Below are 24,224 nucleotides of genomic sequence, written 5' to 3' on the forward strand. Positions count from 1 at the left end.
TCTAGGCACTGCAGTCTAAAGAATAGCTACAGTGCAGACAGAGCATCTGCTGGGTGTCCTGGGGGTGAGGGACAGCCAGACAGCGTGGGTAGGATTGTGGCTGGACAGGAATCAGGGCCAGGCACATGGTTAGAACAACAGGTAAACGGATGCCCTGCCTCATCTCACAGCATCATTCTCACCTGCGGGGGGGGGGGGGCAGCAGGAATAGGAAATGTGCCCCACCCCCCCCTTCTCCATTCTTAGTTTCAGGAAGCTCTTTTGCAAGACCCTCTAGGCCAGATCCAGCTCCATCCGAGAACTCCAACTCTTTCCCCCAAGGACACCGGAGACTACCCATTTCCTACCCTTGTAGGCCTACTCTCCAGGCTATTCTCCCAAGTTCTAGGAACTTAGGCTGTGAGCCAGACCCCTCCTTCCCAAGTTCCCCCTCTTTCATCAGAGGGGCAGTGACATCTTCACTACTGCATCTCAAAGGCTGGGCACCTGGGAGGTTGGTTCAAAGTGCAGACCTTCTATTCCATGCTAGTAGGGTAGAAGCAAAATTTGAGGAGTTAAAATGGCCATGCTAATATGCCCCTGGGGGAGAAAAACGGTTGAGACACACATTAAAACTCAGGTTTTTTTAATGGTGATTGAAACTTTTGCATCAAGAAAATCAGTTCTGGCTGGAAATGGTCTTAGCTCTGCTGGATTCAGCCCGACCTCCCCCTTCCTGGTTCAATGGCAGTGGGAAGGAGAAGAGAAGAGGCTACAGAGCCCTAGAACGCTGGGGGCGGGACACGCGCCTTCTTCTAAACCCTCATTAATGTTCTGAGCAATTACCGGGCGCCGCCGCGGAAATCGCCTTCCCAGATCGGTTTCTGTCCACTCGGAAGGAGGAGCGAGTGCCCGCCATCTGTGCAGCGATGGAAGGTGTGGGGCCTCGACCTTCATCTAGCCCGGCACAGGGGAGCGCTGGGAGGTGAGAGGCGCGGTCCCCCCAAAGCACAGCCTGTCTCCGAAACTCTGCTCCAGATCCAAGCCCCAGCACAGTCCTTCCGTCCACTCGTCCCTCTCTCCATCTGGAACGCAGTCAGTCCCTCCCCTCCGGCCTCAATTTCCCCACCCGAACCAGTGTGTGCGGTTGGGAGGGCAAAGGTGGGAAGCCAGGCAGCGGGATTCCCCACGGGAAGGCTGCCCAGATCCAGCCCCGGGAGGCTGGAGACCCTGAACCCAAACGGGAGGCCGGACGCCCCTGGTCAGGAAGCGGTCCTAGCCCGGATTTCCCTTCGGGGTGGGGCCGCCGTGACTCACTCCCTCCCCCTTCGCTAGTTTCCTTGTTTGCATTTCTCCTCCTGGCCACGTGGCGGCGAGTGCAGCCATCGCTGCCCCTAAGCCAGCACGGGGGCTGCGACTGGGGCATACACCCTAAAGCACTTCCTACCCCCTGGGGCTTCGGCCCGGAGCCTGAGCCCACTGACGTAGTCCCGGGTAGGGACTCCATCAGCGGCTGGTCCTGCCTCTTCCCCTATGCCCACCCCTACAGTAAAGCCAGTGCCCGCTCCCCGCCCCCGCGGCCTGTCCCGGGGAGGGGAAGGGGCGGGCAGCGCAGGGGGTGTGACAGCTCCCGCCCGGACCAGTGCCAGCTGCAGCTTCGCTTGAACGCCCTGTGCCAGCTGGCTCTTACATCTGGGACGGAGACGGAGGCTCGGAGTTCGTAGTCTGTGGAGAGGGGCGGGGGCTCCCCCACGCCCCCCAGCCCTCTCCTAACCCAGGGCGAGCCCCCTCTGCCTAGCCCTACATCTTGCTGCTCCGGGTAACCTGTCCTTCTGGGAACTGGCCCTTCGCTGCCCCCGGGCACTCACACTCCAGGATTCCCGGCTGGAGCTGCCCTGGAGCGCGCCGGGGGGTCCTCCAGCCTCTTGCTAGAGCGTGCGCCGCTGTGTGAGCTGGAGAAGAAACATGAAGGTAGGTAAGGTGGGGCCGGGGCCAAGGAAAGCTGCTGGAAAGGGCGGGAGAGGAAGCCGACACGTGGGGGAGTTTGGGTGGGAGAGGGTGGTGGGGAGGAGAGTTTGAGGAAAAGCTGGGGATCTGCCGCGTGTGTGTGCAGCCTCACGCCGGGGAAAGGTGGTCAAGCCTTCAGGATCCGGGCTGTGGGGTGGGGCAGAAGTCCAGCGAGGCCTGAGAAGGGCCCCCTCTTTGTGATTCAGCTGGAGACCCCTAGGTGCGCCAAGCCAGCAGAAGCCGGGGCAGGTCTTCCTGTCCCTCCCCCGGCTCCTGGCAGGGTTGCCGCACCTCCGCCTGACCAGTCCAAGTCCAGAGGACGCTAAGCCTGAGGTGGTAGTGGGGAGGTCCAGCTCCTCCGGCCGATGGCTGTCCACTTTTCTCCTCACGTCGCAGGTCAGCTGGCCAGGTGAGAACCACTGGCAGGTGGACCCGGCTGTGCTGGAGGGTCCGGCCGTGGGGCCACCTCAGGTGGGAGGTCTCCCTGACGTCGTTCCGGAGGGCACGCTGCTCAATATGGTGCTGAAGAGAATGCACCGGCCCCGGTGCTGCTCGTACCAGCTGGTGTTCGAGCCCCGGCGCCCTAGCTGCGTCCAGGGGCTTCGCTGGGTGAGTACCTTCCACCGGCCAGGCTGGGCCAGGGCTGGAAGAGTCCGTCTAGACTGTGTCGCTGATGGGCCAGCCGGCTTGCTCTTGGGAGAAGGCAGGGAACTTTGGTGGCCGTGCGAGTGGCTGAGCACACAACTGGAGCCTGTGTACGCCCTGTGCGCATGGCTGCTGGGCTGCCCCATTCAGCCACCAGTGAGCAAAAGGGCTTTATCGTTTACCCATCACCTCCGTATGCCAGGCATCGACTTACGTGTTGTGAGTTCTTGCGGTGAGGCAGTGGAAGATGTGGGGCCAGGTCAAGTGGGGGTGAAATTAGCTTGGTTACTGTTCTTGACACATCACCGTGGCAACGGGCTCCTTTGGTGAACAATTGAACTGGGCTGAATCTGCTTTTTTTTTTTTTGCTCCTGGGGTGAGGCATTTGTGTGGATAAAGCCTGGCAGCTGGCCATGGGGGACTGAAGAGGTTTCAGGGAGGAGCATGACTGCTGAAGGAGGCAGAGTGGGGAAGGTAGGGGGAGATAGAAACCAGTCCTAGGGAATCCTCTCTACCCAACCATCAGGCTCGACAGTCCTGTCTGTATGCTGTGTGTAGGGGTGTGTGTGTGTGTGTGTGTGTGTGTGTATTTGTAGAGGGCAGAGGGTACTGACTGGAGGGTGGAGCAAAGACAGAAGTGGGTGACAAACTTGGAAAGGATCATCTCTCACCAGTAAGTCCTTTTGAGTAAAAAAAAAAAAAAAGAAAAGAAAATCACCACTGTTTCCTTTTCCTACCTGGTCCAAACACTGTATACGTTTCTAATACAAGGGGGCTGGGTTGAGAAAGCCCTCGGTGGGTCTAGAGGGAGAGACTCTCTGTGCCGGAGTGGAGTCCCTGTTTGCCCCTCCCTCCCTGGGTGTTTCTAATGGGGGGGTAGGACTGGTCCTGCCCCATGTCCTTACTCCTGCTGGGATGTAGCCGGCTGGAACCCGCCCTACGCCTTCCCTTTCAGGCTATAATTACTTGTGCACTTCCTGTCCCCCTTCCCAGCTTGGAGAAGCCAAATGGGGGGGGGGGAGAAGGTCAGTTACCAGGACAATGAGGTCACTGGGGAATCTCTGGGGATCTGAAGTCGGGGAGAGAGTGGAGGAAGTAGTTGCCTTCTCCCCTCAGACCTCAGAAAGGAAGGACCGGCTTATGAGAGGCTGGAAACACAAAGATGGGAGCTGCTGGAGTGTGAAAGGGTTCAAAGGTCCAGAAATAGGCCCTTCTCTGCCAGGTTTTGGGGGGAGGGGGGAGGGGGGAGGGGTGGTGACTACAGCGCTGAGGGCTTTAGGATTAGGAGACGGCTGACCCCATCTCTCTACCGTGCTCATCCTGGAGGGTTGCAGTGAAGTAGGTCCAGTGTATTGCACCTGTGTTTAAAGAACTCTCTGCCCCCACCCCCACCCAGAGGCTGTGCCTCTTGACTCTCTTATGGCTCCTTTGGCTCATGGATGTTCCCGTGAGGGAATAAGTGCGCCTGTGTGAGCCTAGAGCCTGGGGAAGACTGCACCTACCTCTTTAGAAACGTGGGGAACGTGGGGTCACCTTCTGAAGAAGAGTTCGTCAGCGACCAGGACGAGAGAAAATGAAAGCAGGGCACAGCACAGGGCCCTCGACTACTTGTAGAAAGGACTTTCTGACTATGGTTAAGGTGGTATGGCAATGGGTGAAGAACGCCTTTGAAGAATATGAGGGAGAGATGAGGCTTGTACTATATGTGGGAGCGGGAGAAAGATCAGGTGACTTTGGGTAGACCCATAGGCTCAAGCAAGCCTGGAATGCTTGACAGTTTGGGGGGAGGTGGCTCTATTCTCAAAACAAATCCACTCAAATAACCATAGTGGCTACGGGTCACAATACATGTTTCCCAGGCCCTGTAACAGCTTCACCTTTGTTGTACTGAAGATGCTCACAGCAGCCTGGTGGGCTCAGTCCTAATGGTTTCATCTTAGGGTGTGAAAAGGGAGGCACAGAGAGGTCAAGCGATGAGGGAAGGGCCGCACAGCTGCTGAGTGGCTGAGCAAGGTCTACCTGCGAAATAGCTCTGCTTCCCCCGTGTCCCTGCTCCATGTACAACCTGGCCTAGGACCTGAGCCACGAGCAAAGGAACTGGTCGGGTGGGTCCCCACACTGTGGCTGTGTGGCTCCCGGGCTGTCCCTCCAGCCAAGCCCTGACACTCAGTGACCGGGAAAGGAGGGTGGAGCCAGCCATCAGGCTAGTGCCAGCACCTCCTATTTCACCGAGAGTCCTCCCTGTCCCGGGCTGAGCAGTCACCACTTGACCCGCAGCAGCCAAATGAGAAGCTCACATGGTCATGAGAGAAACCAGGACCAGCCAAAGCCCATATGTCAAGGCAGTACATACATACAAGAAATTGGAAAGCGGCATGGGCTGGAGAGGTGGTTCAGTGGTGAACAGCACTGGTTGTTTTTTCCATAGGACCTGGGTTCAAGTCCCAGCACCTCGAGGCAGCTCACAACTGTCTGTCATTCCAGTGCCAAGGGATCTGACACCCTCACACAGACATACATGCAGGCAGAACACCAATGTGCATGAAATAAAAATAAATAATAACTTGCTAAAAAAGAAAGAGAGAGAGAGAAAGAAAGAAAGAAAGAAAGAAAGAAAGAAAGAGAAAGGAAGGAAGGAAGGCAGGCAAGTGGCAGGACATAGTAGAAGACGCCTTTTATTTCCAGCACTGGGGAGGCAGAGGCAGGAGTACCTCTGAGTTCGAGGCCAGCCTAGTCTACAGAGTGAGTTCCAGGACAGCCAGGGCCACACGGAGAAACCCTGTCTTGAAAAACCAAAGGGAATAAAAAGGAGAAGGAAGAGAAGAAGAAGAAATAAGAAATCTGGGTTACTGCATTAACATTTGCCAAGCAGTTATGGGGGCAGGCAGCTCTCCATGGGCTGGGATTATTAATCCATCTAAATCATCCCAGGCCAACTCTCTGGGCCAGGCACTGTGATTATCAGTCCCCTTCACAGAGAAGAAGCTCGTCCGTAGAGAGCGTAAGTCAGCACAAGGTTACACAGCCCGGCTGCCGTTCAGAAACCAGACTTTGAACCCAGGCATGTGGGGACACACGCTTGCCCACTGCTGCCCGTGAACAGCCTGCTCCACGCCTCATCCCAAGGTCCCCATTCACAGAAGCATTGCAGGGGTGCAGAAGGGCTGTGGTCGTGGCTTGTCCCTCGCTCTGCCTGTAGAATGTTCCTGAGGGCGGGATGCGTCTGCTGTTTCTGCGCTGTGACCCGCAGTGAGGAAGTACAGGGCCTGGACTTGAGAGATGGTGTGGCCCATGCCGAAAGCTGGGGTGTGAATGCTGTTGACCAGCCATTAGCGTGGGTTATGTAACTTTTTTTTTTTTCCTGACTGTGAAATAGAACACAAACACCTGCTTCACACAGTGGCAACACCTAGAACCTTCCTTTTCTGGGCAACTCTGTCACACACCCCCACCCCCCAGCAATGAATTTGACTGTTTTGGCTTTGGCTTTCTTTAGCAAAGTAAAATGCCTAACGGTTGCATGTCTGAAGCTCCTGGTAGACTCTTATGCCCATCCTGTGGGGTAGGGCAGGAAGTGACCAGCTTGGTCATGTGGCCTCCTAGGTCAGGATCATTCCAGGAAGGGCCAGCTAGGGATGTAGCTGAGTCGGTAGACGGCTTGCTTAGCGTGCGCAGAGCCCTGTGTAGTGGCAATGCCTGATATCTGCGCTCTCAGAAAGTGAGGCGAGATGAGCAGAAGTTCAAGGTCATCCTTAGCTACTTAGTGACTTCAGCCTGGACTGCATGCGGCCTTGCCTCCAAAAAACAGAACAAAACAAACAAACAAAAAAACCAAAAAACTGGGGACTGAAGAGGTGGCCCTGCAGATAAGAGGACTTGCTGACCTTGAAGAGGCCCAGAGTTTGGTCCCTAGCAACCCAGCAACGTTATCACAACTATCTGGAACCCCAGTTCCAGGCAATCTGACGCCCTTTTCTATCGTCTGTGAGCACATGCACACGAACACACATACACACGCACAGGCACACGCACAAATCTAACAGCAGTAATAATGGAGCCCATACTAGCGCCCGGGCTGTGGGCACCAAAGGGAGCTGGGGCAGGAACTGGGGTGACTTGGGCATTTTGACATGAATAACAAGAAGTCATTAGCACTCGGGCACTGTTTGTTCCAACACAGGGCCTGGGTGGATAGCATTCCTGCCCTTCCTCCCTTCCTGGCTCCTCCTCCCCCTCATTTCCTGTCCTTAAGTCTCTAGGGCTGTGTGTCTGGCACTGCCCTGGGCCCCATGACCTGGGCAAGGATACCCCTGGGACACATAGTGACTTTTCTGCCCCATGCTGAGCTAGCCGCTCATGCTAGACCTTGCGTCTCTGCCTGGATATAGTGAAAAAAATGCATGTGCCTCGGAGCTTCTAGTCTTCGGTAGAGTACTTGAGTCCCAGAGCCCCATCCAACGCTTTTCCAGGTCCTTGAGTGTAGGTGGTTGTGATGGGTGGGATGGACTGGTAATGAGACCACTCTGGGTTCCAGCCCCAATTAACCCATGGCTGGCTGGCCGTTCTGTGCGTGTGTGGCTGTGTTATGCGGGGCGCTTGAATTCACCTCAGGACTTGTTTCCCTGACAGTCACAAGGGAACAGACAGTTTCAGCTCTGTCTACCACACCTAGGATGTGGTGGTATCAGGGAGGTAGATGCGCTCTGTGACCTGCAAAGCATGCGTTGGGAGGGCTTGTAGAGAGTAGGGCAGCCCGCCCAGAGCTGTTCACAAACTCCATCTTCAGACGGTGGGAAAAGAGGGTTGTGAGGAGCCTTCGTGGCTGGTATGCCAGGGCACATGTGCCCTGGAGTCCCTGCTGGCAACATTGCTACCAAGAGCCTTGTTAAGCAATGTTTCTATAGTAAACTAGTCTTATGGGCTGGCAGGGCCTTACCTGCCCTTACCAGGCTGTGGCTTGTAGTATCAGAAACAAGCCTTCCAAGCTACAGGCCCACCTGTGTCTCACTGAATAACGAAAGCTAGCACACACACAACCATACATCAGGTAATGGTTAAACATGCATTCTGCATCGACTCGTGGGAGCCTTCCGAAAGCTCTAGAGTTGCTTTGATTTACGATATAGAGATTTTGTTCAGGGTCACACCGTTAGGACAGAGCCTGGCTCCAGGGTTTGTGTCTTTGTTAAGTAAGCCACAGCCCTAGGAGAGAGGGCCCTGTGGCGGGGCACAGACCTGAGCTTGGGGTCACGCCTGTGGAACAGCTGGGAGCTGGTGTTCCCAGGCCTCCCAAGAGGCTTGAGCCTTGGCCTTTCGTGCATCTTGTATCTTGTCTTCCAAATTCCTCTGGCTCCACCCTGACCAGCCACACACAGGGCCTGTTTGCCTGGTAGCCTGAACACATGTGGACTCCGGATGCGCGGAGCAGGGGTCCTGGGGCCTCACCCGCAGCACACTGGTGCGGGAAAACGTGTTTTGTGAGAGTGGCAGCAGTGTGGAGAACAGGTGGCGCCTTGCACACTGGGCAGGCATGTAACACATGATTGTCTGTGGTATAAAGGGTACACGGATGCACTGGGGCCTAGAGTTGGGCCAGGGCAGCAGTGACTTGGGCAGGGAGGGGTCCCAGTCCTTGAGTTTGAAGCCTCCCACTGATCTGTGAACTCTCCCTACTGCCCTCAGACTCCACTTACCAACAGCGAGGAGTCCCTGGATTTCACAGTGAGCTTGGAGCAGGTATGAGCTGAGGAAGGTAGACCTGGGAGGGGCAACAGGCTGCTGAGCTCAGGGTCTAAGCTTGCGATGCCCTCCCTGCCTTCGTCCCAGGCCACCACAGAGCGTGTGCTCAAGGCAGGGAAGCTGCTGCACCGGCATCTCCTGGCCACCTACCCTAACCTCATCCGAGACAGAAAATACCATCTCCGACTTCATCGGTAATTGCTCCCCACCCGGCTCCTGCTCTTTTCCGGGCATCCCGGCCCAGCCCTGCTTCTTGGGGAAGAACTGGAGTTGAGCCTGGATGGTTCCTTGGGACAGAGTTCCCAAGGAACTCACTCCCACTTTGATTCTCTGGACTCCTTCCATTTCCCACAGGCAATGTTGCTCTGGCCGAGAGCTGGTGGATGGGATCTTGGCTCTGGGTCTTGGTGTCCATTCGAGGAGCCAAGCTGTGGGCATATGCCAGGTGTTGCTGGATGAGGGTGCCCTTTGCCATGGTGAGCTGAGCTTAGGTTGGGTGTTAGGTCTGGGTAAGGCTAGGGAGGGCTGACCTGGGGAGTGGACTCTGTTGGGAGTTGGGAGCTGTGGAGAGGCTGAAGGCAGCGGTTCTCAACCTTCCTAATGCTGTGACCCTTTAATACATACGGTTCCTCGTGTTGTGATGACCCCCCAACCATGAAGCTATGCCCTTGCTAATTTATGACTGTAATTTTGCTGCTGTTGTGGATCGTAACGTCAATAATCTGCTTTGCGTGACATCTGATACCCCCAAAAGGATGGCAGCCACTGGTTGAGACCCAGTGGCTTAAGTGATGGTACTAGAATTAAGGCCAATATCTTGGCCTAATTTTCTGTTCTCTGCCACACCTTGGCTCCCCAGTGAAACATGACTGGACCTTCCAGGACCGAGATGCCCAATTCTACAGGTTCACTGGACCAGAGCCTGAGCCTGCAGGAGCTCATGATGTGGAAGAGGAGCTTGTTGAGGCAATGGCCCTACTCTCTCAGAGAGGGCCTGACGCCCTACTCACTGTAGCACTCCGGAAGCCGTGAGTGGAGAGCCCTGCCCTCCGCCCCGACTCCCACGTGTCCTTCAGGTCTCTCAGATCCATCTGGAGGAAAGGATGGAGGCAGCTTTCATTCTGCCTTGGACTGGCCAAGTGATCTGAGCCCCTCCAAATCCCCCACATCCTAGGCTGTTTCTCCTGTTCCTTGAGGGTGTTGGGCCAGAGGGTCTGAAGACCCTCCTCATCAACATGAATTTTGGACTGATGCGGGTCAGGGGTTCAAATTCTAGCCCAACCAGCTACTTGCTGGATGACCTTGGGCCTCTCCAGCTGGCTTCCTGTTCTGTCAGTGGAGCGAGGAAAATAGCGCTCACGTCAGCATCATGAGGGTGGGATGAAATAACGCGTGAAAGGCGTTTAGCGAAGTGCCTGGCACCTGGGGCTCACCCGCCCAAGCCTGGCATTGATAACAGTGGATTGACTGATAGTCACCAACTGGCCCCAGACCCCAGCAGGCAGGTGGGGTAGCTCCTGCCTGGCTCTGGGCCACAGTTCTCAGGGCTCACTCTGCTCCTGCAGCCCAGGTCAGCGTACGGATGAAGAGCTGGACCTCATCTTCGAGGAGCTGCTGCACATCAAGGCTGTGGCCCACCTCTCCAACTCAGTCAGTACCCAGGCTTGCTCTCTAGCCGGACCTCTTCCTCCTGCTAGAGGGGGCGGGTGGGTGGGTGGAGGGGTTGTCGGCAGTTCCCTCCTCTTCGTCTGTGGCTTGAAGATTTTTCCCACCTGATATCTTGTTTTTAAACTACAGTTTTAAAATTATATCATTATTTTATGTGTGCGTGTTTGCACACGTGACGTCTGTGCACAGCACGCAGGCCTGGTTCCCATGGAGTCTAGAACAGGACATTGGGTCCCCTGGAACTGGCATTACAGGTGGCTGTCAGCTGCCATTTGGATGCTGGGAATCGAACCCAGGTCCTCTGGAAGATCGGCCAGTGCTCTTAATCACTGAGATGCCTCCCTAGTCTCTCCACCTGATTCCTTCCCATTAGTCCTCAGTCTAAATCCTGGCCATTTCTTTCCCTTAACCTTGTCTGTGCCACATCCCAGGAACAGGCGGCCTGGCCACAGCTCTGTCCTGGGATGCTCTGTCTCTCGGCTTGTCTCTCCTTCCCCAAGGTTGCCTCTGTTGATCTTCCTCTTTCTATCCTTAGGTGAAGCGGGAATTGGCTGCTGTTCTGCTCTTTGAACCACACAGCAAGGCAGGGACTGTGTGTAAGTTAGGGTTGGCCACAGGGTCAGGAGCCCTGGGGCAGTGGTTGGTGTCAGGAAGGGACATATCTGATTAGAGCTTCTGTCAGTGTTCAGCCAGGGGGACAAGGGTACCTCATGGTACATTATCTGGAAGGGATCTGTCAACGTGGTGACCCATGGCAAGGTAAGCCCTTCCCTCTGGCCCAGCACAGCCCACCCCTGGCGTGGGGGGTGGGTAGGTATCAATGCTTTTTGCTTCATGTCCTCATGAGCCTCCTTTTGGATAGCCCCAAGGCTGCTGCTGAGCCCACTGGTGTGTCTGAGTCTGCCCCTCCCAACATGGGCTGGTTGGTAGGGGTGGGCTGTGACTGAGTCCTGGCTTCAGGGGCTGGTGACCACGCTGCATGAGGGAGATGACTTTGGACAGCTGGCCCTGGTGAACGACGCCCCTCGGGCAGCCACCATCATCCTTCGGGAAAATAACTGTCACTTTCTGCGAGTAGACAAGCAGGACTTTAACCGCATCATCAAGGTGCAGTGGGGTGGGGGGATCCAGGGGGGGCGGTGAGGCTGTGGTTTCATGTGGGGTGGCATCACTGCTGTCAGAGAGGACTTGTGAGGGAACTTGGGATTGGCAGGGAGTGGACACCCGCTGTCTGGTGTGAGAGAGAGCAGACACTGTCGGGTGTGGAGGGTGGGGTTTGGGTCTGTGGAGGGGCTGCAGCTGGGAGGTCTGATAAGGACGGATCTGGAGCAGAGCTGGGGTCCCTAGGAGCCTCTAGGGCTCTGGATTCGGGATGTGGTGCAGGAGCTCCGAAGAGAAGCCTAGTGTGTGTTGAGCACCCACGTGGCTCTTTCTCCAGGACGTGGAAGCAAAAACCATGAGGCTGGAAGAACACGGCAAAGTGGTGCTGGTTCTGGAGAGAACCTCTCAGGGTGCTGGCCCTTCCCGCCCCCCGACCCCAGGCAGGAACCGGTAACAAGCCCACTGTTTCTCTCCCTACACAGCGCCACACCCACTTCCCAGCCTTTGCTCCCTTTTTTATGCCATGCTCCTGTCCTCTGCCTCTATCTGGGGATGGGGGGCGGTATCAGTGCCCCTTCTCCAAGATAGACTAGGGCTGGCAAACCACGCGGTCAATTACTGATGTCTGTCTGGGGAGGGACGACGATGGAGAGGCGTGTGCTATCGGCCCTTCTCCCCCTAGTTATACGGTGATGTCTGGCACCCCGGAGAAGATCCTAGAACTCCTGTTGGAGGCTATGCGACCAGATTCCAGTGCCCATGACCCAACAGGTAGAGTCAGAGGACACTCTGCCTGTTCTGTGAGTCATCAGGAGGTCTTTGCCGCCTGACCTCATCAGGCGCTAGATTAGTCCAGACAGGCAGTTGGCCGGAAGTGCTCTTGGCTTGGGTGGAGAGCGCTGAGTGTCACAGGGGCAGGGCATTGCTTCCCTTGCTTGTCCTGGACTTGGGGAGGTACGCTGAAGTTGCGCATACAGCTGTGCTACAACGTGGCTTCTGAAGTCCCTTCCCGTCCCTCACCCTGTCCAACAGAGACATTCCTCAGTGACTTCCTGCTGACCCACAGTGTCTTCATGCCCAGCACCCAGCTCTTCACTGCCCTCCTGCACCAATATCCTTCTGGCCCCCGGGATGATGTGGGTAGGGGACGGGATGGCGTGTGGAGGTGGTGTGGTGGGCGGCCTCAGTGGCACGCTGTGGCTCCCTTGACTGGTGCCCACCTTCCACGTGGAGCCGGCCGAGCCTGCGGGAGGCAGCGAGCAGGAACGCAGCACGTACGTCTGCAACAAGAGGCAGCAGATACTGCGGCTAGTCAGCCGCTGGGTGGCCCTGTATGGCCCCATGCTCCACTCAGACCCTGTGGCCACCAGCTTCCTCCAGGTACCTGGGGGTGTGGCCGATCTGCCCATGAAGGTGCAGCCGCAGCCGTCTCCCAGGGGCTAACTCTTTGCCCTTCACAGAAAGTCTCAGACCTGGTGAGCAGGGACGCCCGACTTAGCAACTTGCTGAGGGAGCAGTATCCGGAGAGGCGTCGGCACCACAGGTGACCCCCTGACTAAAGTTTGTCTGTCATCCTGGTGTAGCAGAGGCTGAGCTGCTGGAGCTGGCCCAGCCAGGGGGTCTAGGCTGCTTGGCTCATCTCATTGGGTGTTCTTTTCAGCCCTCATTCCAGTTCCACGTATACTACAGTCATTCACTTATTCATTGTGTTCATTGCTCACGCCTTCCATCTGACCAGTTACTGAGGCCTCAAACACCGGTGTCATCCTCCCTGACCATCAACTCCTTTGAGTGTCTCTCACTTCCCCGGACATCTGTGGGGCAGCTGGGGCTAAAGGGCAAGAGCTCATTCAGAAATCCGGAGCTCGAGTCTCTTTCCTGATTCTCCCTCCCTTCTGGCCTCTGGAAATCACAGATGCCAATCTGGGACATAATTGCATCTTTCCCCCTGCCCTGTGTACCCTCCTCCCCACACCCCTCTGAACTTGTGGGGAGGGCAAGATGGGATCCAGACCACTGTGGCCACTGGCCCTGCCCGTGTCCTGCCTGCAGGGGTCCTCAGCGTCCCCCTCACCTCCTCTCTCATTGCTCTCTGCAGGGTGGAGAATGGCTGTGGGAACGCATCTCCTCAGAGCAAGGTGCCTGCCCAGACTCTTGACATTTTTCCCTCTGCCTGGCCCAGCTTCTTCCCCCTGCCCCTCCAAGCCCAGCACACAGAGGATCGAGACCTGTGATGCGTCCTGTGTGAGAGCTACCGTAGGGCACCTTCAGCCCTACCCAGGGGCTTTTATTCCTTCCGGGGTTGGGGTGGGCGATTCGTGCCTGCAGTTGTAGCTGGGAGCTGAGACAAGTGGCTGGCTTCATCTCCAAGGGCCCAGGCTTTCTGGTGGGTGGAGGAGCTGAGCTAGTCTGATACGGCCTGTCCCGGGGCTGCACGTGGCCAGCCCACTTGTGACTGGAGCCGAGATTTGGTTGAAGGGGAGTAGGAGAAAAGATCTGGAAGGAGGTAGGCTGGAAGACAGTCCTGGGGAATGATGCATTGCGAGGGAACACAAAGCCGGTACTTTTTATTGCCTTCAGCCAACTCCATCAGCCGAGGCTCCCACCGGCTACTTCCGGCTATAGCCAAAGTTGGCCTCACTGCAGGCCCTTTGCATGGGCCTTCCTTTTGTTGCCCTTTCACCTTCTTAGTGCCTTCTTGTTCTGAATAGAGCCAGAATGTGTGTTCCCGAGGTGAAGCCCATTCCACATCTGCAGCACCCCCAGTTGTGCTCTGTGCTTTCTTCAAAGCACTCTCACCACGTTGACTGTTCCCTTTGACTCATATCCTCGGACTTCTCATGCCCAGGGTTCCCCTTGTCCTGCTTTCTACTCCCCTTCCTTTCTGCTCTTCCGAGACCGGACTCCCCTCCACACCCCAGAACTTGTGGTGTGTTGTGTGTTCCTGTCTGTCACAGGAGGTGGGCACGAGGGCGCCTCTACTTCTGCCACACACTGCATGTGGCTGTCACTGAGGAGTCAGTGTCAATCACCCCGGCTTGTGAGGCACTATGCTGGATCCTGGCAGGAGGGGGCCCCTGGCTTGTGGGTTCACAGTCACTGGAGAAGCAGAGCTGTGAAATAGTGTCCCGATGTGTGAAGTCAGAGGGGGCTGGGAAAGCAAGCAGAGAAAAGCTGACTGGCTGACTTACCACGAGGGCTTAGAGAAGTGTCCCAGGAGCTGAGGACGAGGAGGGTCCCAAGGCAGCAATGGCGGCAGGAGGGGAGGCCAGGAAGGCCCACCGAGGTCTCCCATGGTCCCTGCTATGAACTGTTGAGAGGTGATAGGACAAGCAGTGATGATTTCTGTCCCTGGCTCAGTGTGGCTCTGCTCAGGTGTGCTAGAGCAAGTGACTGGCTGCCCCTGAGGGGTGCGGCAGGTAACAGATCTTCCTGGGTAAGGGGAGAGGGCTGGGGACCCATTCGAATGGAGAACCTGGAAGAAAGTAGGGAGGAGCCTGAGCTCTGAACTGCAGAAAGGAAGGAGTAGAGAAGGCCGGACAAGGGGACCCCTGGCTGCAATAAGTTTGGGGCAATGAATCGTGGATGTGGATGTAACTTTAAGGCCAGGGCCTTCCTGAATCCAGCACAGGTGGTGGTGGCTTTGAACAATGTCTGTGTTCAGGTGGCTGGCCTTGTGGGGACTCCGAGGAAGCTGTCTAGCAAGAGGCAGGGAGCAGGGGACCAGCTCCATTTAGAGCAGAGAGCAAGTGTCAGATTTTTAGAGTGTCAAGGCCAGATGAGCCCACGTTAGGACAGCTCCTCAGGGAGGCTCTCTGGCACCTGCAGCCCACTGTGACAGGGCAGCTCTTGAAGGACGAGGTCCCAGGGAGCACCACAAGTTTCTAGCCTGGCCATGTAACAGTGGCTGTGTGGCCTTTGACATATGACTTACCTTCTGGGAGCCTCATTTATCACCTCCATAAGACTAGGATTAAAAGTATTTTTCTCCAAGGACTACTGTGAATACTTAGGTGCCCAGAACAATGCCCACTTTGTAGCAAATGCTAGCTAAGGGACGGAGAAAAAAAAAAAAAAACTGGGCGCAGGCATTTTCATCCCAGAACAGCTCTGGCCCTGTTTATGGAGGTGGCTGAGCGCCCCCCTCCATCCCTGCCCCTGTATCAGATGACTGACCTGCATTTGACCTCTGTGTCTCCTTGAGCCTGGCTCCTTGCCCTCATGTGGCCAGCAGGGCCCCTGGCAGTAGGATGCTTTGGGTTCCCTGCTGGGGATGACAAAGGCCCTCCCTGCCTCTTCCTTCCCCGTGTGTTACCTCTGGACTCTGAAGCCTTATTTCTATTCCTTCCAAGGCCAGAAATGGACCTGTTTGGTTCCCTAGCCAGGAGGAGCCCCTCCCAAGCAGCACTGGTGCCATCCGAGTTGGGGACAAAGGTGGGTGACTGAGCAAGCCAAGCAAGTATAGACTGACATCGATCAGCATTGCTGTCTCTGCCTCCTTTGCCTGGCTGTTGGTACTCTGGGCCGGGCAGGGATGCGGTCTTCCTCGGGTCCTTTGCTGTAACTGTCAAGCAGTCAGCCTGTGCTCCGTCCCCAGGCCCAGGGCTCCCCACTGGGCCTTGGCACCAACCTACTATGCTTCTCCTTGCATCTCCTTTTCTGGCCTGTGGGAGTCTTCCAGATGCTAGTAGGGCCCTGCCCCTCATGGGATGTGGAGGCCAGGCACTACTTCCAGCTCATCTCCTCCTTCTCTTCCTCTCCAGTCCCCTACGACGTCTGCAGACCTGACCACTCAGTGCTGACCCTGCAGCTGCCTGTGACAGCCTCCGTGAGAGAGGTGATGGCGGCTCTGGCCCTCGAGGACCACTGGACCAAGGGGCAGGTGCTGGTAAAGGTTAATTCTGCAGGCGGTGAGTATGCCTCTGGATGGACACTCCATCCTGGGAGGGCACCCTCAGATCCACACCCGCACCTTTGAACTCAGAGCGTGTGTTCATGCCCCAGATTTGTGGCAGGATGACCGCATCTCTGGCTGCTTCAGAAGCAATGCTCAAGGCCCAGCCGGTTGGTTCTCTCACTGGCTGTGGCTCCCGGGCCTGGGGTGTGAGCTCTCTGTTTGAGCTGCTCATATGTTAAACAGAGATAATAAGATGCCGTGCCTCCTAGAGGGGATTTGTGAGAATTAAATGAGCGTGGTGTTTTAGAATGCTGTCTGACATGTGTCATTCTTACATACTCATTTATTCCTAATCACTATCTCTTGAGAGGAAATTTTGACCTGTTTTTTTACAACCATGGAAACCAGAGCTCAAGAGAATTTGGCCTGTTCCCAGAGCTATTGGAGTTAGGGAGCGTGTGGCTCGCCTTTGGTTTTAGGTAGTCCTCCCTCATGAAGGCATTCAGCAGATTCCCTAGTTTGCTTTCTGATTTGTGATAAAGAGCCTGCTCAGAAGAAATTCAGTGAGGCAAATGTGCATTACAGCTTAACGGCCCATTGTGAAGGGGAGTCAGGGAAGAAACGTAGCACAGGGACTAAAGCAGAGGCCGTGGAGGGGGGCTGCTTACTGCCTTGCTCCCCATGGCTTGCTCAGCCCGCTTTCTTATAGGACCGAGGACCACCTGCCTGGGGTGGCTCTGATCCCCGTGGGCCTTCCAGATCAATCATTAATCAATGAACCACCCCGAAGACTTGCTACAGGGCAGCTTGACAGAGGCATTTTCTCAGTTGAGGTTTTCTCTTCCCAGATGAGCCTGGCTTGTGCCAAAATGACCAGCTAAGCAGCATTGCAAACATTTTCAAAATGTTTCTTTTTATCATTTTATTTTTACTTTATGTATGTGGGTGTTTTGCTTAAATGTGCGGTCTGTGTTTGATTTCCGTGAAAGTCGGACGATGGGGTTGGATCTCCTGAAACTGGAGATACTCCCACCAAAAGCTGGGAGTCGAACCCTGGAACTCTGGAAGAGTAACCGGTGTGTTTAACTGCTGAGCCATCTCCTCAGCCCTCAGGAGGAAACATTCTGGAGAGTCAGCTATGTAGCAGCAGCAATTTGTTAGATGCCAGGATCGCTACAGCAGCTATGACAGATGAGGCGGTGGAGAACACAGATTGGGCTCCCCAAGCTGTGTGAGAATTCCACATTAACCGCTACATTAACAGCTGGGGACCCTGGGCCTCTAAGTCTCCATGTCCTTGTCTGTCAAGTGAGCATTGTCACCACACCGTTCCGAGCGTCTGCTGTAGCTGCTAGATACCCACAAGGCATGCAACCCGAGTGTAGCACATCTCTGCCCAGACTGCCATCTAGGTTATCAGGACGTGCTTTCGGAAAATTTGACAGGTTAAAAGCCATTGTTATCCTTGAGTAGTAGCCTGGGCCTGATGGCCAGGAACTGGGGCCATCAGGGAACTGTGGCAAGGGTGGCCAGGGGAGAAGCCCTCTCTTTTCAAGAGTGACCGGAGACTGGAGCTCACCTGTGGGCTCAGCTCAGGAGGCACTGCCCTCTGCTGGTTACCTGGTGAGTTACCACTGGCTAAAGTCTCATTTATTGAGACCCTACCGATGGACGCCTATGCTAGTAACGAATGCTCTATTACGAATCTCCTAAATTACCTATAAAAATTAATATAAAAATCACCTCATCAACCTGTGGTTATAAAGCTGTACACAAAATAGAAATACAAAAGAGGTGAGAAAATGGATTAAATAGAAGAGCTAACTTTTTCTCTCCACACATGGATGTCATACTTTGAAATCCACTGGTCAAGGACCTGGAGACTCAAAGAGTCAAAGTATTGGCCAGTCCACAGCTGATGGAAGTCAACACCAAGGAGTAGATAGTAGATTTCCTAGTTTTCAGGCTTTATTATTATTGTTGTTGTTGTTGTTGTTGTTGTTATTATTATTATTATTACAGCCTGCATGTATGGCTTTAGGCAAGAAGAGGGCACCAGATCTCACTATAGATGGTTGCAGCCACCCTGTGGTTGCTGGGAATTGAACTCAGGACCTTTGGAAGAACAGCCAGTGCTCTTAACCTCTGAGCCACCTCTCCAGCCCTCAGAGGGTTTCTTATACTCATCCTTTACTTGCACCAGCCATGCTTATAAAAGTGACCAAGATGGGGCTGGAGAGATGGCTCAGTGGTTGAGAGGTTTGACTGCTCTTCCAAAGGACCTGGGTTCAATTCTCAGCGCCCACATGGCTGCTCACAACGGACTGTAGCTCAAGTTCCAGTGGATCCGACACCCTCACACAAACACATGAAGAACAAATACCAATGCACATTAAATAAAAATAAGAGATAACTTAAAAAAAATAGTGACCTAGGAAATAGCTAGGGTGAGTCCCACAGGCCTCGATTTATGGAGGAAACTGAGGGCCAGGGAAGTGGAGGCCTCATCCGGATTGACAGGTCTCAGGTGCTGCCTGAGTGGACGCTGCAGGCCGTGTCTACACACCTGTGTGTTTAAAGTCTCTCTCCAGCCATTGCCGGAAGAAGAAAACTCTCAGATAGGCAGGGCCTCCAGCTGGTCCCTGGCCTCCCTCCCAACCACCTCCCCTCAGCACAGCGCCTGCTGTCTCCACAGATGTCGTTGGCCTGCAGCCAGATGCCCGTGGTGTGGCCACATCCCTGGGTCTCAACGAGCGGCTCTTTGTTGTCGACCCACAGGAAGTGCATAAGCTGGTAGGGACAGGCAGGTTGCCAGCGCCTGAGGAGCTGGGATGGGGTGGGGAGGTGGGGTGGATTCTGGGGGAGGGCCACAGAGAAAAGAGAGCGGTGTCTTGTGCTGGTTGCTACTGAGTCTTCACAGGGAAGAGGGAGGGATGGCCTAGCGCCTGGAGCTTCCAAGGGGGAAGAGGGGCTCAAGCCAGAGTCCCAGCATGAGGGAGCTGTCAGGACAGTGACCTCTTCAGGAGAGCCGGTTTTCCAGTGGCCACAGACCCAAGAAACCCCTCCACTTCGAAGTGCCCTGTCTATCCACTGCCCCTCTCACCACAGGCAGGCTCTTTGTCCCGGGTCCTCCCTGTGTCTGAGTCTTCTTCCCCTGCAGACCCCACACCCTGAGCAGCTAGGACCCATGCTGGGTTCTTCTGAGATGCTGGACCTGGTGAGCGCCAAGGACCTGGCAGGCCAGCTGACAGACCATGACTGGAACCTCTTCAACAGGATCCACCAGGTGCAGGGGGTAGAGCCGAGGAGGAGGCTGTGGGCAGGACACCGGGCCTAGCATGCTGACCTGGCCTCTGCCCCCGTCCAGGTGGAGCTGATCCACTATGTCCTGGGCCCCCAGCACCTGCGGGATGTCACCACTGCAAACCTGGAGCGCTTCATGCGCCGCTTCAACGAGCTACAGTACTGGGTGGCCACGGAGCTCTGTCTCTGCCCTGTTCCGGGGCCCCGGGCCCAGCTGCTCCGGAAGTTCATCAAGCTGGCAGCCCAGTGAGTGCCCATTGGGACAGCGGAGTATGCGGGGTGCAGAGGGATAGTGGGATGTGTGGAGACGGTAGGGCGTGTTACCACGCCTGCGGCCATCCTTTCTTACCCCCCTTCCCTACCCACTGCGTTGCCCAATCTGCCTTCCCTTTGTTCCCCGTCCCCAGAGCCTTTGCATCCTAATCCACTCCCCTAACCCCCCTTGCAAAGACATCACTGGGGATGTGGCTGCTTCCCCTGAGGGTGTCTGGGTCTTGTGCTCACAGCCTCAAGGAACAGAAGAATCTCAACTCTTTCTTTGCCGTCATGTTTGGCCTCAGCAACTCAGCCATCAGCCGCCTGGCCCACACCTGGGAGGTAGGTGCTCAGAGCTGCCAGGGCCAGGCTTCATCCCTCCTGGGGGATGTTAGGGTGGCTCTCTTTTCCCAGCCATGGCCTCTCCCCTGTCTCACCTTCACAGCGTCTGCCCCATAAAGTCCGGAAGCTGTACTCTGCCCTGGAGAGGCTGTTGGTGAGTGCTGGGCCCAATCCCACCTTCTCTGGACCCCGACTCTTGGCCTTTCATGGCTTTCAGTGCTCACCTAGGGCCTGGATCCCTCTGTAGTTGTGGGAACTGGCTGAGGGTGTGTCATCAGCATAGTGATAGAGGCCTTGTGGTATACTGTCCCCATTGCTATTCATGTAGGGGACACTTGCCCTGGATATGACTAAAGCAGGCCCTGAGACATCCTGGGTCTAAGATTTAGGAGGAGGTAGAACATACCAGACTCTAGCTGCTCTGCCCCAGGCTGATGGCCAAGCATGACAGCAAAGACAAAACTGAGATCTTCTGTGAACGGAAGACCCACTGTGTGTGAGGATGGAGGGTGTCACTGGCCCTTCCAGGAGCCTTCAAGGGCTTGCAGGCCAGGTCTATAAGACAAAAGTGAGGAATGAGTCAGGGCTGAGCCTCCTGGAGCTTTTGAAGGTTTTGTAGTGTTCTAGAGAGAAAAGCACCAAGGTGTTTTCAGCCTTGGGTGTTCTCAAGAAAACTGGTCATGTGGGCTCCAAGGGATTCAGGGGAACACACCCATCAGAGAGAAAGGCTGAGAGAGGTTTCCCAGAACCCATGAGGCCTCTGTGAACAATCACCATGAAGATTCCCTGGGGCTACTGGGAACTGAGAAACCCAGACCCTGCCTCAGTGCCGTCCTACGTTAGGGAGGCTGGCTTGGAGCCTTCCCGGTATGGCCTGGGACCAGGTGAGCATGGGTCAGTGGTGGGCTATCATGTGCAGCTTCTTCTCCTCACAGGACCCCTCATGGAACCATCGAGTGTATCGGCTGGCGCTCACCAAGCTCTCCCCTCCCGTCATCCCCTTCATGCCCCTGCTACTCAAAGGTAGGACCTGAGCTCTTTGCCTCCAGCCCTGGGCTCATTCTCATGTCCCCTCAGCACTCCCTGGCGATAACAGCTGAAGAGCTGACACACAGGGCGGGCTGAGGTAAATTAGGAGTTGACAAGCCGAAAGAGGTGTCAGGGACAGAAACCTATCAGGGCTGTGCCGGAGGCGGGTGGTTGAAGCCCCGAGAGATAGGCAGTTGCCATGGCCGGACACTGCTGGAGGCTGAGGGCAGCGTGGGTGGGATGTGTCCCATGCTTCCTGCTGTTGGTCCCTCACCTTTCCTGGGACACAGGAGAGTTTGGGGACCCGCAAGCAAAGCCGTCCCTTTGCAGACATGACCTTCATTCACGAGGGAAACCACACGCTCGTAGAGAATCTCATCAACTTTGAGAAGATGGTGAGTTCAGGAAAAGTGGGCCCCCACCTCCCCTGTGGGCCGGCGCTACGACAGCCGGCCTAGGAAGGGGCAGGGGTGGGCGGGAGAACCCCAGCCGCCCCCTGCCTCCGTGTGCAGGCAAGTCACACGCATCCGCTCCACCCCCAACCCCATGCGCAGGAGGCTGAGATGGAAGGATTCTGTGGTTAAGAACAGCCTGGGCTACAGGGACCTTGTTTCAAAAAAGAACTGAATATTTATTGTTAGACAGTTCCTTACTCCGCCGCACATGGGAGGGTCTGCCTTCCATCGGAGCTACGGGGGTGACAGCCTGGAACACGACAGTGTTCAAGAAGAGCCCCTTCCCGGCCTTTTCTTCTTAGCCTTCCCCAGTCTCTGTCTTCCAGCCACTGCTGAGGTCCCACTGAGCTTCTGGGGGTGCTGGCTTGAAGCAGCCGCACCCGTGTCTTTTCTAGAAACCCGGCCCCTATGACCGTGGTTCCGTGGGAGCTTGACTCCCAGCTTCCCGTACGGAGGCCACACTCCGGGGCCACCGGCCGGTTCTCATGTCTTTGTATTGTCCGCAGCGAATGATGGCCAGAACGGTGCGGATGCTCCACCACTGCCGGAGCCACGGCACTGGTAAGAGGTGGTCCCCTGGGGGAGGGCCCCTCGGCTCTCCCCTCTCCCAGGGAGGCCCAGCCTGGCCATCTCCCTGACTCCGCCCTTTCCCTCTGCTCAGTGCCTCTGTCACCACTAAGAAGCCGAGTTTCCCACATCCACGAGGACAGCCAGGCGTCAAGGATCTCCACATGTAAGAGATGGGACGGGGGTGCTGACAGCAGCTGGCAGAGCCAGGGGCAGAGCCAGGCACTGCTCCTAGCCCACGTTAAAGAGGAAGTAACGGAGGAGGAGCTGGCGTGCTGACTCCAGCCCTTGTATTTTTCTATGGGAGTTGCGTGTGGTTAAGGGAGAGCCACGGCATGGGGCTCGCATCATAATGCCTGTCCAGTGTCCACAGGTACATCCATGCTGATAAAATATTGAGCCTTTGGCTCAGTCCAAATAGGGCACAGATGATGACCTGGTTCTCTGCTGTCCGCTGCCTCTCTTTCCCCACCGCAGCCACCACACTGAATTTTGAGTTACTCACTTGTTTTTTTTTTTTTTTTATTGTATACTTTGTTTATGGATGGATTGGCTGATGTTTGACACAGTCTTGCCTCATGGCCCAGGCTGGGGTTCCAAGATTGCCTCCTATCGGTGTGCTTTTTGTTTCTTTCTTAAATCTCACATCCACACGCTTAATACAGATTACAGTAAGCTTGGTTCAGGTTTTACCTTTGTGTGTGTTTGCCCATGTACACATGTGTAGGGATAGATGCCATACATATGTATACATGTACATACATGTATGTGTACATATGTGTATGTGTGTATGTGTGTATGGTCTGAGAACAACCTTGGGTGCTGTTTCTCTGGCACCCACTCTCTCCTTTTCTGTGAGACAAGCTCTCACTGGCCTGGAACTTACCAAGGAGCCCAGGCTGTCTGAGTGGCCCTCAGAGATCGGCCTGTTTCTGTCTCACCAGCATGGGGATTACAGGCGCTCACAAGACACCTGGCAAGACAACCGGTTCATACCCTGAGCCTTTTGTTTGTTTGGCGTTGCTGGCCTGTAACTCATCACGTAGCCCAGGCTAGCTTCAAACTCATAAAAGATCCCCTCGCCTCCACCTCCTGGGTGCTGGAAGTGAAGGCATGCGCCACCATTGCTGGCCATTTTGTTGCTGTTTTGAAACAGAGCTCTCTATCCGCCTATGACTCTCCATCCTCCTGCCTCAGCTTCAGAAGCTCTGGGATTATAAACGCGCACTGCCACATCCAGCCTTTTTAGCTCCTTTTGAACTAGAGAGGAGCTGCTCTGCTCATCAGGGGGTGGGGGTTCCTCTTCCTTCACGCTTGGCAGCTACTGCCCTCCTGACTCTGTGGTGGGAGAGATGGAAGGGCAGTGGTCTGGGGACTGGTGTGAGAGGGTGCAAGGTGGGGGGTGGGGACACGGAGGCTGCTCCCTGGAGAGGTCAGCCGGAGGTGTGGTGAAGTGGCTGTGGTGCCTCCCTGAAGGCTCTCCTCTCTTCCAGGCTCTGAGCAGTCCCTGAGCGCCCGGAGTCCAGCCAGCACCTGGGCTTACGTCCAGCAGCTGAAGGTTATCGACAACCAGCGGGAGCTGTCCCGCCTCTCCCGGGAGCTGGAGCCGTGAGGAGCGAGGGCTGCAGCGGGCACTTCTCTCAGAGGAAGCCAGAGCCTGGGGGGCCAAGAGGTCCAGAGGCCAGCCACAGCTGGGCGGGGCTCTCCACGAGCGGACTCAAGGCCCTGGAGTGGGCAGTGTGGAGGCAGCTGTCCCTGCTGTGATGACTGTCAGCTATGGAGAGCTCTGGTGTGGAACTGAGCTGGCCGCAAGGCCAAGGAAAAGGGGACACTGAGGCCCTGGAGTGGGCAGGAGAGCTGGGAGGTGCAGGACTCTGGTTCAGTGGAGAGCTCTCCCACCAGGCTTTTCGCACATGCAACCGTGCCGCCCAGCGCTCGCCAGGCCCGGGGCTTGTTTTTCGAGGGGCCAGAGAGCTCACATCTGTTCCGTGTGCACACTGGGTGGGACCTTGCCTGGGAGAGGGTGGGGAGTCCTGCTCTTCTCTCCACATATCTGAGATAAACAGCTGGGTGTAGGCAGGGCTGTTGCCTAGAGTGGTCGTCCCTGTGGAGCCGCGCTGTTCCCATAAATTAACAAAGATATGTGTGTTCTACAGCCTGGGTGTGTGGCGGGGAAAGCGGGTGGAGGAGGTTGCTCCCTGGGTGCAGAAAAGCAGCCCCACCATCTCCTGCTGGGC

General features: G+C 55.8%; 1 protein-coding gene across 1 annotated transcript; it reads left to right on the plus strand.

Moving 5' to 3' along the window:
• Window positions 1-1,813: 1,813 nt before the first annotated feature.
• Window positions 1,814-24,129, plus strand: Rapgef3 (Rap guanine nucleotide exchange factor 3). The gene is made up of 28 exons (XM_021632826.2): window positions 1,814-1,950; window positions 2,383-2,595; window positions 8,314-8,367; window positions 8,458-8,564; window positions 8,725-8,846; window positions 9,230-9,398; window positions 9,936-10,020; window positions 10,574-10,634; window positions 10,721-10,797; window positions 10,999-11,145; window positions 11,477-11,589; window positions 11,822-11,910; window positions 12,172-12,250; window positions 12,360-12,519; window positions 12,600-12,682; window positions 13,238-13,277; window positions 15,492-15,573; window positions 15,903-16,049; window positions 18,732-18,829; window positions 19,197-19,322; window positions 19,404-19,585; window positions 19,846-19,936; window positions 20,040-20,090; window positions 20,872-20,959; window positions 21,296-21,360; window positions 21,927-21,981; window positions 22,082-22,153; window positions 23,481-24,129. Exons 1-28 carry the CDS (start codon window positions 1,945-1,947, stop codon window positions 23,597-23,599), a joined length of 2,781 nt encoding a protein of 926 aa, XP_021488501.2. The 5' UTR covers window positions 1,814-1,944; the 3' UTR covers window positions 23,600-24,129.
• The last annotated feature ends 95 nt before the right edge of the window (window positions 24,130-24,224 follow it).

The sequence above is a fragment of the Meriones unguiculatus genome, chromosome 8 (genome assembly GCF_030254825.1).
Source record: "Meriones unguiculatus strain TT.TT164.6M chromosome 8, Bangor_MerUng_6.1, whole genome shotgun sequence".
NCBI lineage: Eukaryota > Metazoa > Chordata > Mammalia > Rodentia > Muridae > Meriones > Meriones unguiculatus.

Excerpts from the sequence above, each read along its gene's own strand:
- Rapgef3 (XM_021632826.2), top strand. Across the intron at positions 8,368-8,457 it reads TCACAGTGAGCTTGGAGCAG|GCCACCACAGAGCGTGTGCT; the intron begins GTATGAGCTGAG and ends CCTTCGTCCCAG. Across the intron at positions 11,590-11,821 it reads CCGACCCCAGGCAGGAACCG|TTATACGGTGATGTCTGGCA; the intron begins GTAACAAGCCCA and ends TTCTCCCCCTAG.